At 31.6% G+C, this 22477-nt stretch overlaps 1 protein-coding gene across 3 annotated transcripts in view; it reads left to right on the top strand.

Annotated features, from left to right (window-relative positions):
* Positions 1 to 22477, top strand: part of LOC147067394 (apolipophorins-like) — an 83401-nt gene that overhangs the window by 27535 nt on the left and 33389 nt on the right. For all 3 annotated transcript variants that reach the window (XM_085954392.1, XM_085954391.1, XM_085954390.1), the window contains exons 21-35: positions 262 to 545; positions 769 to 907; positions 3437 to 3603; positions 9266 to 9468; positions 12926 to 13142; positions 15795 to 15952; positions 16758 to 16920; positions 17526 to 17750; positions 18472 to 18653; positions 18800 to 18905; positions 20119 to 20299; positions 20742 to 20917; positions 21294 to 21439; positions 21559 to 21825; positions 22263 to 22404. In XM_085954392.1, the coding sequence (XP_085810518.1) occupies positions 262 to 545; positions 769 to 907; positions 3437 to 3603; positions 9266 to 9468; positions 12926 to 13142; positions 15795 to 15952; positions 16758 to 16920; positions 17526 to 17750; positions 18472 to 18653; positions 18800 to 18905; positions 20119 to 20299; positions 20742 to 20917; positions 21294 to 21439; positions 21559 to 21825; positions 22263 to 22404 (2756 nt within the window). The remainder of the gene's footprint in view (positions 1 to 261; positions 546 to 768; positions 908 to 3436; positions 3604 to 9265; positions 9469 to 12925; positions 13143 to 15794; positions 15953 to 16757; positions 16921 to 17525; positions 17751 to 18471; positions 18654 to 18799; positions 18906 to 20118; positions 20300 to 20741; positions 20918 to 21293; positions 21440 to 21558; positions 21826 to 22262; positions 22405 to 22477) is intronic.

Here is a 22477-nt window from a genome sequence, read left to right as displayed (position 1 = left end):
TATTATTTTTTGCATTAAAAGTAAATTACCATTTTCACTCCGCGGGGTACCTATATGAATTTCCACTAAATGTATAACAAACTTTTCATGAGAAACGATTGTTAGCTACTTGCTCAATCCGGGGTCGTCTACATTTACAATAATAAGTAGTTTATAATATTTATATAACTTTATACACTATCATGATGATATGTAGTATAGTATATGATGAAAAAATACTCTCGGTTACTTGAATTAATAAACATGTTGACTTTACATCAGGCAATATATACGCTGACCAAATCGACCACGGCACGAAATTCGTCTATGATAAATTACATCTCCACAAGGGCGAGCAGGTGGTCACTTTCAACGGATGGTACAAGGAAGAGCGGAAGGTAGTTACATGGGACTTCAAACTATCCGAAGGCGAGCACTCCGCTTCCACAACTGGAAAACTGTTTGATAAACCTGGCAGGATCAATCAGATTCATGTAGACTTCCAAAATACCATCGATCCCGAATGGAACTTTGTCTATCAGCAAGATGTGAAAATGGATGAAGTCGTTAGTAAAATTTATTTATTTTGTTAAATTTTTTGAATGAATGGAAAAACTATAATAGAATCATTAAAAATATAACATTATTTAAAGTAGATTCCGGTGAGCTATTTTAGCTATGTAGAACATAACATTATAAAGTTCTTATCGCTAAGAAAGATTCAATCAAAATATTGAAAAATGCAAAGATCTTGCAAGAAATTGATGTTATGGTTACTCTTTCTTTCAGTCGAATCCCAAAACATTGAACCTATCGATTAATTTGATTCATGGTCCAGATCCAAAATCAAAGACTAATGTGATCTCGTTGACCTCAGAAGCTACTGCTACTACTGGAGAAGAGGCATCTTTCACAATGAAGGAACAAAGTCAGTACACATTATAATTTATATTTATTTATTCCAATTTAGTTGTTGGCCAGAACTATGAGGCTGTTGCATAATTTTATCTTCATTATAATGGTATAGTAAGTAATATGGTAATAAATAGCAACCTACAATTTTTTATCAATTAATGCTAGAAATCTCATTGAGAATTTGTGCGCTTTAAAGCAGCGTTGCGTCGGCGCATATCACTTATAACATATAAGTATGCGTGAACCCTTACACATGTGAACGTGTGGTAACTAAGAGTGCTGCTTGCTCATTCATCATTTGCGTAGTGGTATTTGTAAAACGCTATTAAGAACACTACTACAATATAAGACTTATGAGTTGACCATTTGAATATATTATGTTAACAGTCATCAAGTCAACAGTCAAATGTTGGTTTTAAATATATCAAAGCCCTAGCATATGAGTTTTAAATCCGCATTGTTAAATTAATTTATAATCCATTCCATACAAATATGAAATCGAAGAGTTAACATGTCGATAATTCCATATAGGAATAATTCACTAAAATTATTGTAGGTACCATAGTTAGCTACAATATTTCTGGGAGAGTTTTTTGACGTTTTCCGATGTGTGACATTGTTGTCTTGCTATTAATAGCTTCATTTATAATATGTAGGGGAAGAGCTACAATTATTGGCCAGTTAAGGATTTTTTCAACTTCGTTAATTTTTTGTGGACAGATATCATTAGGAAGGTGAAATAAAAAAATATTATTTGTTAAATTGTTTATTTGTTTATAATAATCAATTATCAAAACATTAAAAAAAATATATTTTACATCATAAAAAAAATAATCAAAAAAAAAGGCAGATATCTACAATTATTGGCCACTTTTTTCAATCATTGGCCACCAAAAGATGCAATTATTGGCCACCCCGAAATTGCTGTAATAACATTATTTAAACAAAAATTAAAAAACTGTTTATGTAATATTATGATCATACATCAATATTAAGTGTTCAATCAAGTACTTAATGCAACTTTATCGTCATTTTATTAGACATACGTAACATATTACTTAAAAATACAAAGAACACATTCACATTGAGTTACAGTGAGATAGGCATATTTAATTAAATACGTAGAGCTTGTTGGAAATTGATTTCAAAAATTCAAAAGAAATCTTATACCTCCCTAATAGAAGTTAACAAACATCTTGACATAGCATAAAGGATAAATGAGAATCATTGAAGTTTTCTCATAGTAGGAACAGCATACAAAACTTTTCAGTAGAGGATTTTTGCGGAAGGAATTTTAGTGTGCTTCTTGGTATTTCAAATCTTCTTGTTGCTGAACGCAAAGACTCTTCACTATGGTCTTTCATATACTCTATTGCTTCTTTTATTCTTCAGTTCTTGACTATATTTCATTAGTTTATTTTGATGCATTTTTATGCTGGAACAATCAAGAAAAAAGTTTCTATTATCGGCCATCAAAACTACAATTATGGGCCAGATGGCCAACATTTATCTACGAATGTCGGAGAAATATAATAAAAACAAAGAAGATTAATAATACTGTTAAAACACTATTCAACTAATGAAAATAAATGTAATACTTTACTAATTAGTCACATATTCTATTATTAGCAAGGCCGGCCGATAAAGGAAAATTGACGTATTTTGGAATCAGTTATTGGCCACCATCATAATATACTTACCCACCTATTTTTTCAAAATATATGTCTAATGATGTATACATAAAATCAAATACATAGATACTTGTCAATTGGATTAGCATTTTGAATGATATTAAATGTTTAACATACCTTTTAACAGAAGTCATGTCCTTGTACAATTTACAACAAATCGCACTTATTTCACGGTTTCGCTCGAACTGTCAGATAAAAATGCGGTTTTGAGGTTGTTTTATAATGCTAAAAGTAACAATTATCTGTTTTACCAACGGAGGAACAATTGACGAGATTTCTTAATAACTTAACAGATGGCAATGTTGATTTAATATCTTAAAAAACTAGATTTTATCCGCAAGTGGCCAATAATTGAAGCTGGCCCATAATAGTAGCTCTTACCCTACCTACACACAATAATATTGCTTATTCATTTTATAGGTTATAAGAGGGAACATAATATATTAATTAACACTCACCAATTTATTTTTCTTTGCTTCAATATTTACAAAATCACTAATAAGTTCTTAAAAGTCCATGTCCTATACTTATTTATCCTCAATAGCATATCGAGATTGTTGAGCTTGGTTCGTCCAATTTAATTTCTCTAAACCCTTTATTTTAAGTTTTAAGAACATTAGCCACTTGTTTTTTTTTTGAGTTTTATTTTTTATAATTCTATTCTGTTAATGATATCTATTATGTAACAAGAATCTGTTTCATTCATGAAAAACGAACTGACATTAGGATCTCTCATCTGGCTGGATCCCGATGCTTTGTGTTCTCTTTCAATTACGTAGCAACACTGGTGAGTCATTGCTTATTCCTATCTATTAATATACAGAGTTATGTTATTGTATTTTTATTTTCAGTAACATATCCACTGATGGACCTCGATTACAATACTAATATTGAATATGTCGAGGATAAAAGGTTCAGTTTTATTGTCGAAGGAACGCAGATGGCTGAAAAATCAATGGTGGAAATCGTTTTTGATGACAAATACAAATCACCAAAGGAAACATTTGGAAAATTGAAGGTGAGCAAAACGAAATATTAATAATTTATTACAACAAACCATTATTGTTAAGTTAACTCTTGCCATATAGTTTTCTCGTAATCCTGTATGGTTCTTGATCCTGAACTCTCAGGATCAGAGAACTATTTTTATTATTTTCAAAAAGATCTGTTTTTGTCATCTAAATAAGTGTAATTTTAAAAAGCGGATGGTTTATAAAAAAATTTATGAAACTATTGAAATCTAAAAATCTGTTTTAGTGGATTTTTTTTTTTTGATTGGCAGTCCTGAAAAGCAAAAAATGCAACCTCATTCAGAAGGGAAAATTTTATTGTGAGAAATAGATAAATAGATAAAAGTGACGCTAATAATAGGTTACTTCATTTCGCTTGAAGTTTCAATTCTAGCAATGTCAGGGCAATACCGAGATAAAAACGCTACACTTAGACAAGTTATAATTCGACGGCCCCAGGAAAAACCATGATAAGTCTAAAATCATAAATGTTCAGGAGAGCGAAAAAACTAAAATATTTACGCTATTAAATTCATCATATAAAATGAGTAAGTTTTTTCTTATCTTATTTAAGTAAATCAGATAGACCATTTTATGGTCTATATTCCTATTAAAATTTAATGGTGATTAATTAATTAACAGCTGAGATAATGTCCAAAAATCGTTTTTATTTGGAATAATATTACGCACTTTATATTTCGACTCGATTTAACATGCTTTTGCGCGGACGAAATAGATTACTGACTCCGCATAACACATTCATATTCTGAGATAGAAACCTTATTTTACGTCGCATTTTTCTTACTCTATACGATTTTATTAATTACAACTATAGTTATAACGCTCTTTTACGGAAAAATTGACATTGCGCAATATTTAACTCGAAATAGTACAGCGTGTCTATAAAATCTTAACAAGGGATATAGGGACATATTGATATATATATATTTTTATACGGAGTTTTTATAATTTAAATGTATTTAAGTATGACTTTTTATGTTTTTTTGCAAATTATTATTGATATTTTTATAAATAATCAGAATATGTACATTACGAAATAATAAACATTCAGGAAAAATGTTTATAATGGAATAATAAAGAAGTTATGAAGAAATTAGTACATAACACTACTTACTACACCATCAATAAAATATCTATTTTTTATACCTACTTCCTAACAAATTTTTCATTAAAAATATAGAATAGATAGAAAAAAACAATATAATGTTAATGGTCATGTATATCGCTAGAACAATTTTAATTTAATTAATATTCAGTACAATTATCGAAACCAGAGAGATAATATATTTCATTAAATAAATCATTGTAAGTTCGTTAATAGTTTACATAAAGGATATACTGAGTGAATTAAATTAGTAAATATCACTTTAGAACACACATAATTATTATTGTTCAATACAAAAATACAAAAATATTAAATAACTAGTGGAATATAATATTATACATAACAATTTGGCACAAATGTACCTACCAAAGCATCGAAATGTTGGAAAAAATATATTTAAGTAGGTTTATTAGTTTCAAAAATTTTAATACTAATAAACCTAAGGAAAGTGTTATTTATAACCTAATAATTATTATTTAAAGACAGCTGAATTCACTTTCGTTATCAAATGAGATCGCATTATTAAAATGTTCAGCAGAAGTTAAATTCATATAAAATTTATACTAGGCTTGTATTACATACACATTCTATAATCACGATTAGGTAATTACCTATCTAAAATAACATTGATACAACATTATGTAGTTCTTATGTAACAAGAGTGATAAGTGATAACCTTTTCAGTACCTACCTTCTATTCTCTTGTTTCAATTCAATTTTTGCAACATAATATCTTTCTGTAGGTAATTGATCTTGTAAAATTGTAATTATAAGCTTATAAATACTTATCCAGTGATCATATTAACTATCGTTGTGTTTTTCTAATGTTTATTGTTGATATGAGTTTAATTACCGATTAGTAAACATAGATGGATTATATTTAATTGTCAACATAAATCATGAAACATCAGTATAAGTACGTCTTAATTGAACTCAGTTATGTTAATTAATACGAGGTGTCATGATTGCATTAATATAATTGGAAAGTTAAAATAAGTATGTACCTCCCCAACATTGTAATATTTAGTTTAAAATTTAAATAATCGTGGTACGAATCTGCATTTTTCTAAACGGTTGGCTTTCAAGTAGTATTTTCTTTAAATGATACATTATGTTATCTAATCCAATCGATTACGTAGAGTTTTTTTATTTATCAACAAAACATCGTTTAATATCCGTTGTCATTCATATCACTTTATTTAACTTATTTTGATCGATCTAAAAATTGTATAACTCCGACCGATTTAACTTAGATAAAATAATAATTACTATTTTTGCTAGTTTTCATATTTTAAAACAATCATATTCAATAAATTAATACGAGGTATGTATATATGAGAGTTGGTACTAGATTTTTCAAAACCAATTGATATTTTGTTATATATTTTACCTACCGGGGATACCACATGTTAATCCCATCTCATACATATTATTTACCTAGATTCTAGACAACAATAAATGATTCATAAACTGACTATTATATTACACGTTTTTCGGTAAAATTCTATTGAAAATAATTGATAAAATAAGTTTTCAAAAAACCCGGCTAATCTTTTCTTTTAGGTGACCGACATGTAATAATAATTTATAATCCACAGAGCTCGTTTTCGAGAAATATTCAATGTACAAAGTAAAAATAATATATAACCTTTTATATTATTGCAAACATAAAATTAACACGTCGGACGTATTTAAGTTTTACAATGAGCTTAAGTTGGTCCCAATGTGTACAAATCAATAAGTAAGCCTTTCGGAAATTCTCACCATTTGTAATAATAAAAATGATTTTTTTCACTTTCTTAAGTCATAAATATTATTCCGTAATTAGTAAGAATTTTACTAAAAGAATAATAAAATAAACTCTCTTGTATTTGCTAGCTAGATAAGTCCTTTCTTTTAAATAATAAAATATTTTGTAATTTAAACATGAAAATACTGCATGGTTGTTATTATCTATCTACAAGACTAATTTAATAAAAATGTGTCATGCTGTACCGAAAATAAAATAATGTTTTGAAGTTAAAACATAAGATTTTAGGTATAAACATCGGCCTATAGCATCGTGGGTTCCGAGTTCGAATCATGGGTCTTAAAAATAGATACATATTGTTTTTCAATTTGTGCTTGGAGTATGTACCTCAGTGGTGAAGGGTGGAGGTAGGCTGTTATAATCTGACATAAATAGTGCACATTAAACTTTATTAGTCATGCGTATTTGTTTTTATTAAACTGAGACTACAATGTACAGATGGTATTAATTAGTTTTTAAAAATCAATTCAATCCTGTCTAAACCAAATCATAATAGTTTTTGTATATTTTGGGCGATCTGACAAAATTGTACACAATGTTTCATTCATACTTATTTGTTTTCGTTGAATTAGAAATACATATTACACATATTGTTATTGAATATTTTTAGATTCATTAAGCCCTGCCTAAATCAAACTATAATAGATAATAAATATTATTATATCTATAAAATATCCGAAATTATGTATGATTTAATGACATAATTTTAGATATTTTATAGATATACAAATATTTTTTGACTATTATCTATTATGGTTTGGTTTCGCAGGGTTTAATTGAATTTTAAAAACTAACCAACACCATTTGTAAAGTGTAGTCTTAGTTAAATGGAAATAAATATATATGACTGACAAAGTTTAGTGTGCACTATTTATGGCCGATTTTAATAGTCTACCTCCACCCTTCGCCACTAATATACCTAATAGGTTTAGCAAGTGGCTGACATCCATTTCTCGAAAGAACAAAACCTGTTTATATAAACCTCCAATCTGCGGGGGATATTTTAAGTGGGTACGTTTTTAATTGCAAAAAAAAATGTTTTCTAGTGATAGGTAATAACATTTAATTAAAATATGTCGTTTTCTGCTGGGTATTTATTTAAATTAAGTTTATTTATAATTTACATACTTTTTTTACTCATCTAAATAATTTAAACAGTGAATTATTATAATGATATATCCATATCGTTTTCTATTGGATATTTGATTAATATCAAATAATATAACAATTTCAAACATAAACATTACCTACAACATTGTTTTTTGGGTATCTAAGTAGAAGAGTAATTAACCGAAAATAATCGAAGAAAGCTTGTGGAGGTCTTTATTTTGCGGTGGATTGAAATTGGCTGATGAATCAAAATTAATATTTAAACATTATTACTGTGTCCTAGTATAGTAAAAGTACCTACCTATATTAGTACAAAATAATTCTTTTCTATTTTGTTTGTTTTATATTCAATAATATAATATTTTGATAATAAAACACTAGTACTAGTGACTAGTGAGTAGCTTTTTAACTAAAACTGCATTTACCTACTGCAAATTCCAATATTTTCCGAAGATAAACCAATATATTTTTCGAAACTAATGTGATACGTCAATATAAACCATGCCGTATATTAGGATCTCCGTTAAAGACTGTTATAGCAAGTATAACAACCTTCTTACTCGTAAAATAAAACGCAGTACACTTTTTTTATTGATATATGACTATACTCCTCGGATATTTATGTGAACACAAATTTGGTCGATGCGATATGTAGATATAGAGCACCATTGTCGAAAACCTAACTTTGTCAATTTTTATGCTAGAGACCTGAAATTTTTACAGGACATGCACAAAAAATATGATATTATAAAAAGCTAATAAAACTTAAAACGCTATTTTCAGACTTATCATGGTTTTTCTAGGGCACGTCGAATTGTAAAACGTATTTTTTACACAATGGAATATCATTTTTTATAATATAGATAAGTGTCTGTCAAACTGTTTGCCATGAAACAAAAAGTCTGTGAATCTGTTTGTATTGTGTATTACAGTCTATTTATTTATGAGAGGTATCGTTCATAAAAGTTTGGCTGATACTAATCTAGATGAAATAAATAAAAAAATTGCAAACAATGGTATATCATATAGTAAAAGTAATGTCGCTAGATTTCAAAATCAGCCAAGTCCATAGTGGATGAATAGGAGAAAAACAGCTTTTTTGTTTTCTCAAGAACATAGTCACGAGGGTGAAAGTTTATATTATTTTGATTAATTTAAAATTAATAAGCTCCATATTTCGATAATGCAGAAATATTAGAAAGCAGCAGTTCTTCAGCAATTCACAAATGTCAAAACAGGCCGCCAGTTTGTTTATGCCGCCGTTTTAATGCTACCAAGATATAGAATATAATTTTTTATATAACTGCCATTTCAGCCACATAAACTTTAGATATGTATCCCTCTAGGTATAGCCAAATTCTTTGGTTATTAGTCATCAGTCAGCCCATTTCGTCCATGCCGTGAATCAAAAAACATATTAAAATATAACATTTGAATTTGATCCAGCTGTGATCAAACCAGTAGCATAAGAATTGAGAAGCAGGCCTTGTCTATAATTTATACAACGTTATTGTGTATATTTATGTTTTTAAAACTAAATTTGTGCAAGCAAGCAGTCTTTCAGTGGTGGATGCGTGGAGAGTGAACTGAGGAATATTTTTTAACAATACCTCTTTTATTCCAGTTCTTATCCAAAGGAAACGGCATGGAATCTTTCGGCTCATGGGTGGAGGAAGACGAAGAGATCTCTGTGTACAGATCCCACCTGGAATTATATCCGGGAGGCAAATACGAGATCAGTGGCTCCATCAAAATTCATGAGGAACCGGGTGATGAAGATAACATGTACATCGTTCGCATCCAAGTACCTGACAGACAATTAGTAACGTGAGTACCCAAATCAGCGTTGCCAACTTAGCGTTTTTCTTGCCAGATCTAACATTTATAAAATAGGCATCTAACTTGCAAAATTCGCATCTGGCGTATTTCGTAAAATTTTTCATCAACCCAAACAGCTTAAAACTTTCCATAATAAAGGTAGAATATTACACTAGATTTTCTTGAAAATCAACATTCTGGTCTTTTGTACATCTTGTCTTATAAATAAAATAAATGTTACTTACCAAATGATGACAAAATTTCTTACCTGGATTAATTTTTAATATTACAATTTATTTAAAAATTTTGTAAATAATTATGCCATAATTTTTTGAAGTGCTTGTTTCTAGACACTTTTAAAATTTTGAAAAAATCTCGCATTTTCTCGGCTATTTATCTTATTTTTTTACCATATTTGGCATATTTTTGTGAATGACAGTTGACGATATTTGCCCAAATATTTTTTTTTAACCCTGTGAGGGGTTAGTCAAATCACCGGTTCACACCAACTTGTAGGTAAATAATTCTTGCTAACTTTGCCAGACTCCTAATGACAATACAAATATGTAGTAATAATCTCAGGATCTAAATGAATTGAATTATTGATTCACCCTACGAATTTTAATTTTAAATGTTGATCGTAATCTGAAGAATGTTTATATTGATTTTATATGTCGAAAAAACAAATCATTGTAATATTATTAATTAGGTTTGAAATTTTGTCACTGTCTCTTATGGAGACGACCATATACAGAAAAAATCGTACTTAACCCACCGTCAGTCAGACTCACTGTGAAATAAATTTCACAACATGTAGCTATATAAAATTTTATTGGCTCTGAACCGCCTCACAGCAATGGACTGACACCTCATTGATTACATATTACTTCATATACATAGACCGACTAATGATGTCTTCAATAGGCGCGTACGAGATCGCGAGGCAGCTTTGTCATAGATAATATGTGTAAAAGCCTCGCGAGGCGAAATGCTCAGTCAGACAGTACGCGGCTGGCCCGAGGCAAACGCAGGCGCCGTCTCGCCCGAGCGTTGCCTTGACCGATCTAATCCTTGTCGGTTTATCGATGCTCAATGGTGCTGTGCTCGGCTGCCTCACATAACCTTAATTTTCGTTGCGAGCTGGCTCGCAAATGCCCGAGGCAGCCTTGTGAGGCTGCTCGCTCAGTCAGTCTAATAATTTAATGATGTGTTTTTCAGTGTTGCCAGATAAATTATTCAAAATTTAGTAGGTTAACAAAAATGAATAAAAATCATCAGCAATTTAAAAAAAAATAATTCTGGATTCGTCATACCGCGAAAGGGTACACGATACTAGAAAATATTATATCGTAAACTATTTAGATTGATAATTTAACTTAAGCAGTAACTTTCAATATGTAATTTTAAAAATAAATATGTGTCGTTTGGCTAATTTCTGTGACATCACTATGTTAGTTTTTTCAAAAATTTTCTAACCTCATTGGCAAGGTATCGCCTTCTCTTGTCATAATTAGAAGTGCTAGAGAGGTCTAGGACAGCGGTCCCTAACCTTTTGGACCTCGCGGACCATTAAACTCAAAATCTTGAATCCCGCAGACCACTACCACGTACTTTTTCCACACTTGTTAAAAATTCGATATGTCAATATAATGATAAAAGAATTATAATAAATAAACTTATTAACACAGATCATTACGATAAATGCAAAAAAAAACATTATAAATGTCATTTTATTAAAAAAGAATCAATACAATTATTAAATTAATATGAATTCTACGGATGACATTGAGCTGCATAAAAGATTAATTACAGGTAACAAAAAGATAATCAGTGTGACTTTGTTGCTGCTTGTTTGAAACAAGCTGTTGGATTCTTGGTTCCAATGACGTTACTGCAACACGGAGAGCCGTTTGTTTTTCAAGCCGACTGCGATACTTGGTTTTAATCGCCGTAACTAAAGAGAATGTCTTTTCACATAAATACATATGTAGTTGTAAATGGAATCGAAATTTTTAAGGCCTTTTCACTCAACACTAGGTACTCATTTTCAACAGAAAGCCAAAAATGAGATCTTGATACAGACGAGTGGAATTTATTTTTGAGATCATCGTCGGATGATAGATCAATTAAACTTTCTTTTTCTTTTATATCCAAATTACAATTAACGATTTTCATGTAAATGGATCTATTATCCACGTATTTCCGTATCGGGAATCCTCTTCCTTTGGATAATAACGACAGAAAGAGTCAGTGAGCGACTGTAAGTGCTGTCGAACAAGAGTTATTACCTGTCGGCTGACATCTTCCTGTTCCACATAATCATCAAAATTGGAGAACATTTGCAGATCTTCTTCAGCCAATCACGTTTGCCACAGCAATATCTTCCTTTGAAATGTATCCATTTTGACTCGCAATGTGAATACATCCGTGTGCAGTCCTTGCAAGGATGCGTTCAACTCGTTAAACAGAGAAAAAATGTCTGCCAGGTATGCAAGCTTCGCCAGCCAATCGTCTTCAGACAAGAGATCTTGGAACTTTGAATTATTTTGCTACTGAAAGAATAACTTTACTTCTTGGCGTAGGTCAAACAAGCTGGTTAGTACTTTGCCCCTCGACAGCCATCTCACCTCGGTGTGAAGAAGAAGATGAGTATGCTGAAGGCCCATTCCTTCACAAAGTGCTTCCAAGATTCGAGAATTGAGCGCTTTGTGGCAAATTTCTATTGTAATTTTAATTACATCAGAGAGTATTCCGTGCAGTTCTGGAGATAATTTTTTTGCAGCAAGCAAACAAAACAATCAAACTAGAATCTTTATTCGCTGAACAATTTGGCTGTTAACGGCACAAACAGTATTGGCAGACTGAAGAATTAGTCAGGTTATTTTGGACAGCATGTAAAAAAAAAAGGATCAATGTCCACTCACAATATAACAATATTCCAAAACTATGGTGAAGAAATATGAAGCTATAATGGAATATTCTTAGAAAACATGAAAAAATCAAGCATTTCTACTTTAGTGGTGTGTCGACATCGGCCGTTTCCAATGATAATATCAATGTGTCGATATTTGCATTTTATTTTATCCCGAACAGCAAACTTTATTCAATTTATTTCTTCTTCAACACATTGAATATGAACTGACGACGTAATAAGGCTAAAATTGCAAAAAAATATTATAAGAATATACTGAAACTTTTTAATAAATACGAAAATTGCAAATATATTCAAATTACTCTACGGACCACCAAAATTCTCTCATGGACCACCGGTTGGGGACCGCTGGTCTAGGTGACAGTATCTACAAATTTTAAAATTATAAAAATATTAAAAAAAAACAATTAGTGGTATATAATTTGTACTTACTTATAGTTTTTTTGCACCTGAACCATTTAATATTATGCCAAGTAGTTAGCTACTGGTATTAAATAATTTTGTTTGTACTAATTATGTATTATCCGATTTCAGATTCGAATCAAATTTTATAGATAACAGTGACAGGCTTAAAGGTCACACAAAAATCTCAACCACAGACAAAACCTACTTCAACGTTGACTATGACTTTGATTCAGAGGATCCAAAAGGAAACGTGAGCTTTTATGTGATCGAGCTCATATCTTTGAAGTGCAATTTCCAATTTGATGGAACTGCAGGCGATTCCATGCTGAACATTGACATACACGGGGTAAAAAAGATATTTAATAATTATTAAAGAGCTCTATCGAATAGGGCTCAGAGTAATAATTCTAAAGAGAGGGTATTCTCCGACTATATGTAGCCGTTTTCTTTGCAGCACTACTCACAGTAGAACCTTAATTTTATTTTTATGTTTTTATTTTATCTTATGGAAGTCTCGATTCCTTTTTTTACCAAATTTCAGTCAAATGACAGATTTGTTGATACAAGTTTTGGATATTCTGACGTTATGAAGTTAGTGATCTTTAGATATGATAATGACACACTAATGGAAATCTAACGACACTGGGGACAATAAAAAGAGTTTTTGAAAAGACGGTTAAATAATTTAAAAGAATTCATGATGGACATTATTTATTATTAACAAGTGACTATTAGTCAGATCAGCCTAGTTGAATATCACAAATAGTTTTTGTAGTTTTTACAAACTATTGCACAATTAATTATACCTTACTAGTTACCATTAATAATAACTAGACTTTGTTAATTTTATCTGTTAATTTACAGTAAACTATCTTCACCACCAATAATTAGGATATAGAAGTGGTAAATGCAATGTATGTGATTCAAAATGTTTACAATCCCTGCATAAACCAAATATTTAATAATAGAGCTGAGTCAGGTTTCATACAATGGTTCATAGTGAGGGAAAAAGAATTTTCCTAAAAAGCTAACTACCACTTTTGCTCCTAAGCAGACCATATGAGTCTCCACGGTGTGAAGGTCATTCGCCCAAGCCACTGATTCCATGGGCTGGGTCATATACCTACACAATGAAAAAAAAACAACATCCATTCTTCTGACCAGCTGCGGTTTTGACCACGAACCATTGCTTCGTATTAATTGTACAATGGCAGCCGCTCCACACAATAGGCCAATGTGGGTATTTAATATACATACAGGATACAAAACAATACCTACCTGTTCACATTCCACGAACTACTACTTACGCTGTCTGTGTGCTCACTTTTCCACTACAATTAACTCCCAACATTTGTACTGTGATCTTGTTTGAAGCATATTTTTCTTTATTTATAAATGGCGCATGCACTTATAAAAACATATATATATATATAGACTACAACAGTAAAACAGAGAAGGTACACAGAGTAATAATTATAATAAAATGTACAGTTCAGTACAAAAAATATCAGGTACAATTTACTTAAGGGGGGACATGCTCAGCGAAGGTGAAAATGGAGCTTTTATTGCATTTTCAAAGCACAACCCTGGACATTCCTTAAACGTTGTAGATAATCTATTTATATAATTTTGAAGCCTTATTATCTTTTATATTTATTTTAAACATTTGATGACTGCATAAAGTATTTTTATTACATAAAATAGTGTTCTTTTAAACCTCTCGCTCTAATGTTTTAGAATATAGTCATATTTCAGTACATCCATGTGCAGTGGTGTTAAGATTTTTTACATTTATTAATTTTTAATCGCATTTATAAAACCATTAGTATAATTTATGACGAGATAATTTTAGCAAAATATTCACGATAAAAAATTATATTGATAATCTCTGTGATCCCAAATTTGACATGAATTAGGCATTTTATCATTCAAAAAATCGGCAAGATTAACACATTTGAAGATAATTCTAAAGATACTCATTATAAGCTATGTCTTTGACCATTCAAGTGTGATAAGCATCTTACGAATAATGATTGCTTTATAATAATTATTGACCTAAGAGGTAGTGTTTTTTTGAAATACGCCATTTCTTTTGGCATTCCCCAGTGGTTAAGCTACAATATACGGCCGTAAATTGACAAACTATAATTAAATAAAATAATTATTTTATTTAATTTTATATTTAATAATCATAAATTATACTAATGGTTTTTTTATAAATGCGATTAAAAATTAATAAATGTAAAAAATCTTAACACCACTGCACATTCATGTACCGAAATATGACTATATTCTAAAACATTAGAGCGAGAGGTTTAAAAGAATACTATTTTATGTAACAAAAATACTTTATGCAGTCATCAAATGTTTAAAATAAATATAAAGGATAATAAGGCTTCAAAATAATATAAATAGATTATCTACAACGTTTAAGGAGTGTCCAGGATCATGGTTTGAAAATACAATAAAAACTCAATTTTGACCTATGACGAGCATGTGGGCCGTTAACAAATACAATTTATCCTTAAATTTTAAATAATAAAAAAAGAAAAATATAATAATATTAAAGTGACATATTTATAAAAACGAGTAGGTAGACACCAGAAAAAAGAAATAATGAGTAACTGCACGGAAGTATTGAACGTGTCAATAGATGAACTATTCGAAAGAGAACGAATTCTTGGTATTGAAGAATAAACGGCTTGAAAAAAACCAACTGTGAAAAGGGTCGCAATTTTTTGTCTACCGACCTAGTAGGAACATGAAACTAGATCATACTCATAGTTACATAGTTTGGGGTAGTCAAAAATTCCAAAAACATAAAATGAATCACCACTTTTAAATCTTTTTCCCCTATCATTGTTTGGTACCAGGTCAGGTCCCTTCGAAATCCAATGTATACTTGCTGGGAACATTGAATTTTTGACTTATTCCATCCCAAGATCAAAATAAACCTCAAAAGCTGCATGTTTCTCATTTTATAAAACATTTTCAATAGGTGGACGAGGTGGTACAGCTAGAACTCAATGGCACAATGAACGACGACCAATACAACGTGCAATTCATCGCTTACACCGATTACAAGAGAGACAAGACTCAGTTTTACAAGATTGTGTCAGTTAATACGGTGACTGAAGATGTCGGCTTTACAACCAGGTGAAATGACCAAAATGAAAATTATTAACCCCTCCGTTTCTTTATCTTTCTCCTTCTTATTTAATATTTTCATTGAATGTAACTTAATCCATTGTTAAATAAGATAACATTTACTAGGTAGAATTCAATTTAACAGCAATTAATTATTATATAAAGTTCCACAAATTAGTTTTTATAAATAGATAATAACTATTTCAGTTAACAGTGTCAATTCTAACACAGCATTCGCTATTCTCATGTAGGAATTTAATTATGGTTCGTCGGTTTACAGAGCCGGTTGTTGTCCGAGGCTGCTTTGGTAGTGTTTTATTAATCGGTTGTTTTTAACAAGGTATGGTGGTTAGCCCAGCGCTCATAAGTCCTGAGCCTTGAGGTCGGTTCAACTAGGTTTTTCTGTTGGGGTTTTCCTTCCCTTAGCCAGGAGGCCAGTGTTATGGCGCCGGTCACTTGCCCTTAGTCCCCTGCTGTTAGCTACAGCTGATGTTGCATTGCTCAGAGGTCAGTAGATGGAACATTCTGGGAGTTTGGCATTTCTGAACTTTTGCTATGGGGACATCTACTGGCGTCAATGTATCCAGTTAGGGCCATCCAGCCTTTGACTACCAAATTAGATTTACAATATTTTATATATTTGGACCTATTCTATTTAGTCCTTATTGTTTATATCGGTCCTCAAATTATGATGCCGTGGTGCAAATTGAGCTTTAAGTGATGTTTAGCATTAATTCTGACTAATATTATCATTGAAAAGTCAATTATTCAATCATGATGAATTTTCAATATTAATTATATTATCTGTTTGCAGTAATTCATTATTCTGGGACAAGAAGGAAGCCAAATTGAAAGTGAAATATGAAAAAACGGGAAGACTCTCTGACAACAAGATGTCATTGGACGTTGACTTTGTGGATCCGTCAGGACACGCTTACAAAACTCTTTACAATGAGCACAAACTTTACGACTTTGACGTGAGTTATAGTCTTGGTCAATTTTCCCATGAAATCTTTTCCCACTTTCTCAGGGACGATGTCATATACAAAACATATTTAAGGCTTTCAGACAGGTCAAAAATATCTGTATCGATTGGGCATGGCACGTGTAGCCAATATTGGTACCTGACCCATGATAATTATTCAATCAACTGTAGAGAATATTATATCAAAACAATATCTTCGATTTTGCCTGAATAATATTTTAAATATACATTTGTAATAATATTTTGATAGTGATTGCAATAAATTTTAACATGAATGAAATAATTAAAAAGATGAAGATAAAAAAGTTACAATGTATAAAAATTAATATTCAAAACGGCATCTGTCCCCAATTAATTCAATCCAATTTGACAACTCTTCTATGCTTCTAAGCATATTATGTGTGTTTTTTTTACTAAAGAAAGGTCCTAAAACAGGTACTGCAACAGTATCTAGTGTCTGGCAAACAGATTTAGTGAACTTAGACATCTTCTTTTTTAACAACATATCCTACTAATCTATGTACATTATCGGTTTTTTATTCTAAAATCAAATCATTGACAACTCAGCCCATTTTACTAATAAGTTGTCTACTTCAGGTGGTGAATGAAGACTATGACCTGCTGCTGCAGAAAACCGACGGCAAGACTGGAAAACCGAGGAAGCTCACAATGATGGGCAAATTGAAAGATTACGACAGTTCATCTTACACCGGAACAGTGATATTAAAAACTATATTCGTAGAAGAAAACGGTCACGATGTCATCTTTACTTTCAACCGCACAAAGCAAAGTGAATCTCTCAGATCCGAAGTAGAAGTCATGGTACGTGCATTGTAAAAAGTCAGCTTAGGAAAACATTAGACCGAGATGATCTTTACAAGTGATAAAAACTCATAGAATCATTGATTTATCACTATAGAACAGTACTACCTAACCTAACCATTTTTACGCAACAGCACCGTATTTATTCAAATGATAAAATTTTCACTGCACCCTGAAGAATATGTATCACTTTTTTCAAACTCTTCAATTAAGGCGATGTCTTTACCTACATATAAAAATATAAATGTAATAACTATATATCCTTTTTATTTATATCAAATCGAGCTTCAATATTGGGACCATACCTAAATAAGAATTAATACAGTTGAAATTGTAAATTATCAAAAAAATGTCTCAAATTGCAAGTTTCGTATTTTTATAGTAGGTAAAGACATCACCTTAACATATTTTCTTATATTATCACCTGAAAGAATTATCCAGAGGCAATACTTTGTAACAAATAACTGTTTTTCATAATATTAAATATAAAAGCCATAAAATTATATGAAAAATACATGTTAACAAAACATGGTGGATATCAATTTATTTAAGTACAACATAATTGAGCGGATTAATTACAAAGTTAAATAACAGATGATCCATTCATTTAATATCTGTGTGCTTGTGTAAAACTAGCTGAAAGACGTCGAGACTCATTCTAACTACTAGGGGATCAATAAAATTTAATATATTGAAGTGATCTTGTTTCTTCAATTTGTAGACTGGTCTGTCAGGAGCTCTGGTGAGTACAGAGTGGAACTACCACGCGTGGGTTGAATATTACGATTACGCTGATGATGATGAAAAATTCGACATCAACTACAAATTAAAGGGAAATTATGGCTCTGACACCGTTATCGATGCGAACGGCAGATACGCAATGGACATATACAAAGAAAAGTTGTGAGTTATATCTGAATACTATTTTCACTCCTAAAGTGGAGATTATAATGATATACTTTCTACGAGAAATGTATGTTAGCCATTCGCCCAGACCATTGAGTCTTTGCTCTGAATCAAACACATTTAAAATATTTACTATTTTTCAGGTATTCAAACGATATCGACTTGGTAATCCGACTTCCGAGTGAAAAATTCCGCACCATTGTACTATTGTCAAAGGCATCTTACAATGAATCCAGCGATTATGCAGAGGTAAGTCACAGATTAAAAACGCAGACAAAAATTCGATGGGTTAGATGAAGCTACAGACTAATGCGATATACTCCAGATACTGAACTCGAAAGCGGCAGAGGCAGACGGAGAGAATTCTGGGACGAAGGCAGGACACACTCCGGGTTGTCGAACTCCTGATGATTATAGAATTTCAAATCTATCTCTTTCCTCATTCCGCAATCAACCGGTTCTATACGACCTATAAAAAATACCACTAAAACCAAAAAACTCAATATGGGGAGCATCATATTAATATGAATTCTCTCTGGTAGCAAAAGGCATTGAAACGTGTAAGCTAAAATTTAATATAAAGCGGATTTTCATTAACGATCAAAAAACCTATGCGTTTCAATTGTGATACAGTAAAACCTCGATTATTCGGACTGATTGGGGATGAAGGTAGTCCGGATAATGAGAAATCCGGATAATCGAAAAAAATCATAACGCAATTTGTACCCCGGTGCGGTTGATGCTAAAGATTTGATGGTTGGTTTTTTCCAATATAAATCTGTTTCATGAGCATTTTAGGTAAACTTTTCATCGTGTTCTTCTTTCTCCAAAAACACCTTTAACATGTCTATAAAAGTGTTTGCTGAATGTATATCAGCTGAAAGCTTATCGCTGTGAATTTCCAATTCTCTAAAACCATGTCACCCTTTAAGCCCTTTTCGAACTAACCCGATCTTGATTTCAAGTTTGATCCTCTATTCAATCTCGTGTTAAAAAATCTCCCCTTTTCATATAATAATGGACCAGATAATGACTCTTATCTCCTCGGCGACGTTGGACCCGGCTTGGCCACGTGCTGCCAGAAGAGAACCTCAACCTGGCTAGCCTGTTCTTCAAGCCGACCAAATTCCAGCGTCCTGGAAGGCCTCTAAATACTATCTATAGAGTGTATACGGCGGAGCTACAGGATACTGGTTTGATCTGGAACGAAGCAAGAAGACTGGCGAGCGACAGGGATTCTTGGAGGCGCCGCCTTTTTTGAAAAATATTGTCACCGAATGGGACTAGAACTTGAACATTTGGCTTTGTAATATAAAAAATAAAATTGTGAAATGATATATAATTTCATGCATACCTGAAGTGAAAATATCACACAGCCCACATTATGTTCCTTATTATATTTACATATTTATTAAATAATTTATACACATGCTCCGATTTCAACTGACTGTATTTAATTCAGGTGCAGTCCTCTAGCATTGCAGCTAATACCAAGTTTTATGTGAATTCTGACACCTATATGTACGATCTCAACTATGCGGGAAGCAACGATGGAATCTACTCGGGCAATTTCACTTTTCAAATACCCTATCGTCAGCAGTTCGCCATCCAAGTGAACGAAAAACACACCGTCAATGATTCAGGTACGCATTTTAATATACCTAATCAACTGTACAACAGACATACTAGATGGCAACTCGGAGGAGACTGCGATTTGATTCCAATATTAACCGAGTAACCGATGAGTTTGAAATTATACTTCACAATAGGGAGATATCAGATCTGAATATTGAAGCGAAACCATCATCATTACTATAAATAATATTTTCTATCGGTGATGCCCACTAAAAGTCAAAGATAAAATAATGGATATCGAGTATAGTGACACAGTTTTTAGACTCTTAATAATTGTTGTCTATTCTTCAAATATTTTCATATATCCTTGTATCTTTTACACCTTAATGACACTTGGGATAGAGCGATTCGAGATATAATTGAAAACTGGATTTTATTTAATATGAAATGCAGTCTACTGACAGTTTATTGATAACATTTTTCTCTGAGAGACTCATTTTATTTTTTCAGGAGATAAGAGGGATATGGTACTCGATGTGGTCTTGCGTTCACATGGTAAAGTATTGAAATATACTTTGACTGGAACAAGTGACTATCCGAAAGCAACTCACGGAGAATACGAAAGCACCTTAACTTTACCATACAATAAAGGAATGAGGACAATTAAATCTAACTATATATACACAGTAAGAAAATTTTAATTCGAAAGCTTGAATGATCGTGTTAGATTATGGCTTCAATTAAAAAATTTGCCATTGAAAAACAGTTAACACTACCGTAGATACATTATAATGAATACTTTAGTTTAAAATCGGTGTGTGGAAATGTTTGTGATACAAAACTTGTTGATGAGACTGCTGCATAATCATTAATCTTGGGTGTAATTTTGTCATCTACACATTGCTGCCATATGAGTGAATGTAAAAGTAGTCCACTTGCCTTATACTGGTCTATAGTACAAATTTACAACTGCTGCTGAATGTTGTTTTCGTGATGAAGATTTAAGAATCTGATATTACTGTATTGCCCTGCAATCGCTGATTTGACTTCTCTTATTTACAGTTTGAAACAGAAAACAAATTCAGTACCTCAGTGGATGTTGAAGTTGATGGCAAGAAATATTTCACTGCGGTGAATTTCGACTACGACAGAGACGGCGCATCTCTCCTCAACTTGAAATATTCTTACCCTTACTCTGAGCCTAAAAGGTAAAATTACCCACTTTTGCTTAATGCTTTTCAGTTTAGTCCAGATAATTAAATGATTAGTCATATAAGTAAAATTCGTGTCACGATTCTACGGCTTATTTAAATTTGTTTTACTCCAGGATTTACCTCAAGGTTATGAAATTACCTGATCGAAAGTACCAAAGCCATGTCACCTTTGAAAAGTTGGGAGACTTCAACTTTGATCTGATACTCAGCGGCGACTTCAAATCCGAAGAGACATTCAAGGTGAAGGGGCACGTCAACTGCGCCAACCTGGATTTGAACGATGTCGACTTCACGGCCAGCGGTCTTCCACAGAAATCCGATGTCGCCAAGGCAATTCAGTTTGAAGCCAAAGAGAAAGGGAAACCTTTCATCACTGGAAAGTGAGTGATTCTTTCTCTTCTGTTTTTATTTCAAAAGATTTTCCACGAAGACCGGTTGCCACCCGTTTGCTCAATTCAAGTTCAATTCAGTTGACAAAACAAAACAATATGTTTCTTTTGTTAAAAATGTTAAGGTTAAAAAAATATTTTTTTTATTTAAATTGGCAGGTACTTCAAGTTAATAACTATTTCTATGCTATGTTACGGTAAAAAATTAAGAATTTAGAATATCTTTGGGAGCCTAGTCTGAACAATCTGTAGACTTTGTGGGAATATTTTATATGATGTCGTTATTATGTTCTATCTTTTTTTATCCTAGAAATTAAAATAATATATTAACTTTATAAATGTATGGTATTCTAAGCGTTGTCATTTGAAATTGAGAATAAAACTATTACACAATACGAGAAGGTATAAATTTAATTTTTGATTTTCAGAATACAGTATCATTTTTCAACGACAGATAAAGAAGTCACTGTAACTTCAGATGGGAAATTCGATGTGAGGGGAGTCAGTAAAGAAGTTCATCTCAAATATGTTAGTGAAGGAATACGCCACCCTAGAAATATCCCATTTAAGGTATGTATTTTTTAGAATAAAAAGTATTACTACATAACAATAACACATCTTGTAAATGGGTATAAAAATGACA

Source organism: Rhyacophila brunnea, unplaced genomic scaffold, assembly GCF_057557595.1.
Source record: "Rhyacophila brunnea isolate RB1 unplaced genomic scaffold, BYU_Rbru_1.0 scaffold_4, whole genome shotgun sequence".
NCBI lineage: Eukaryota > Metazoa > Arthropoda > Insecta > Trichoptera > Rhyacophilidae > Rhyacophila > Rhyacophila brunnea.
This window is presented reverse-complemented; position numbering and strand designations above follow the sequence as displayed.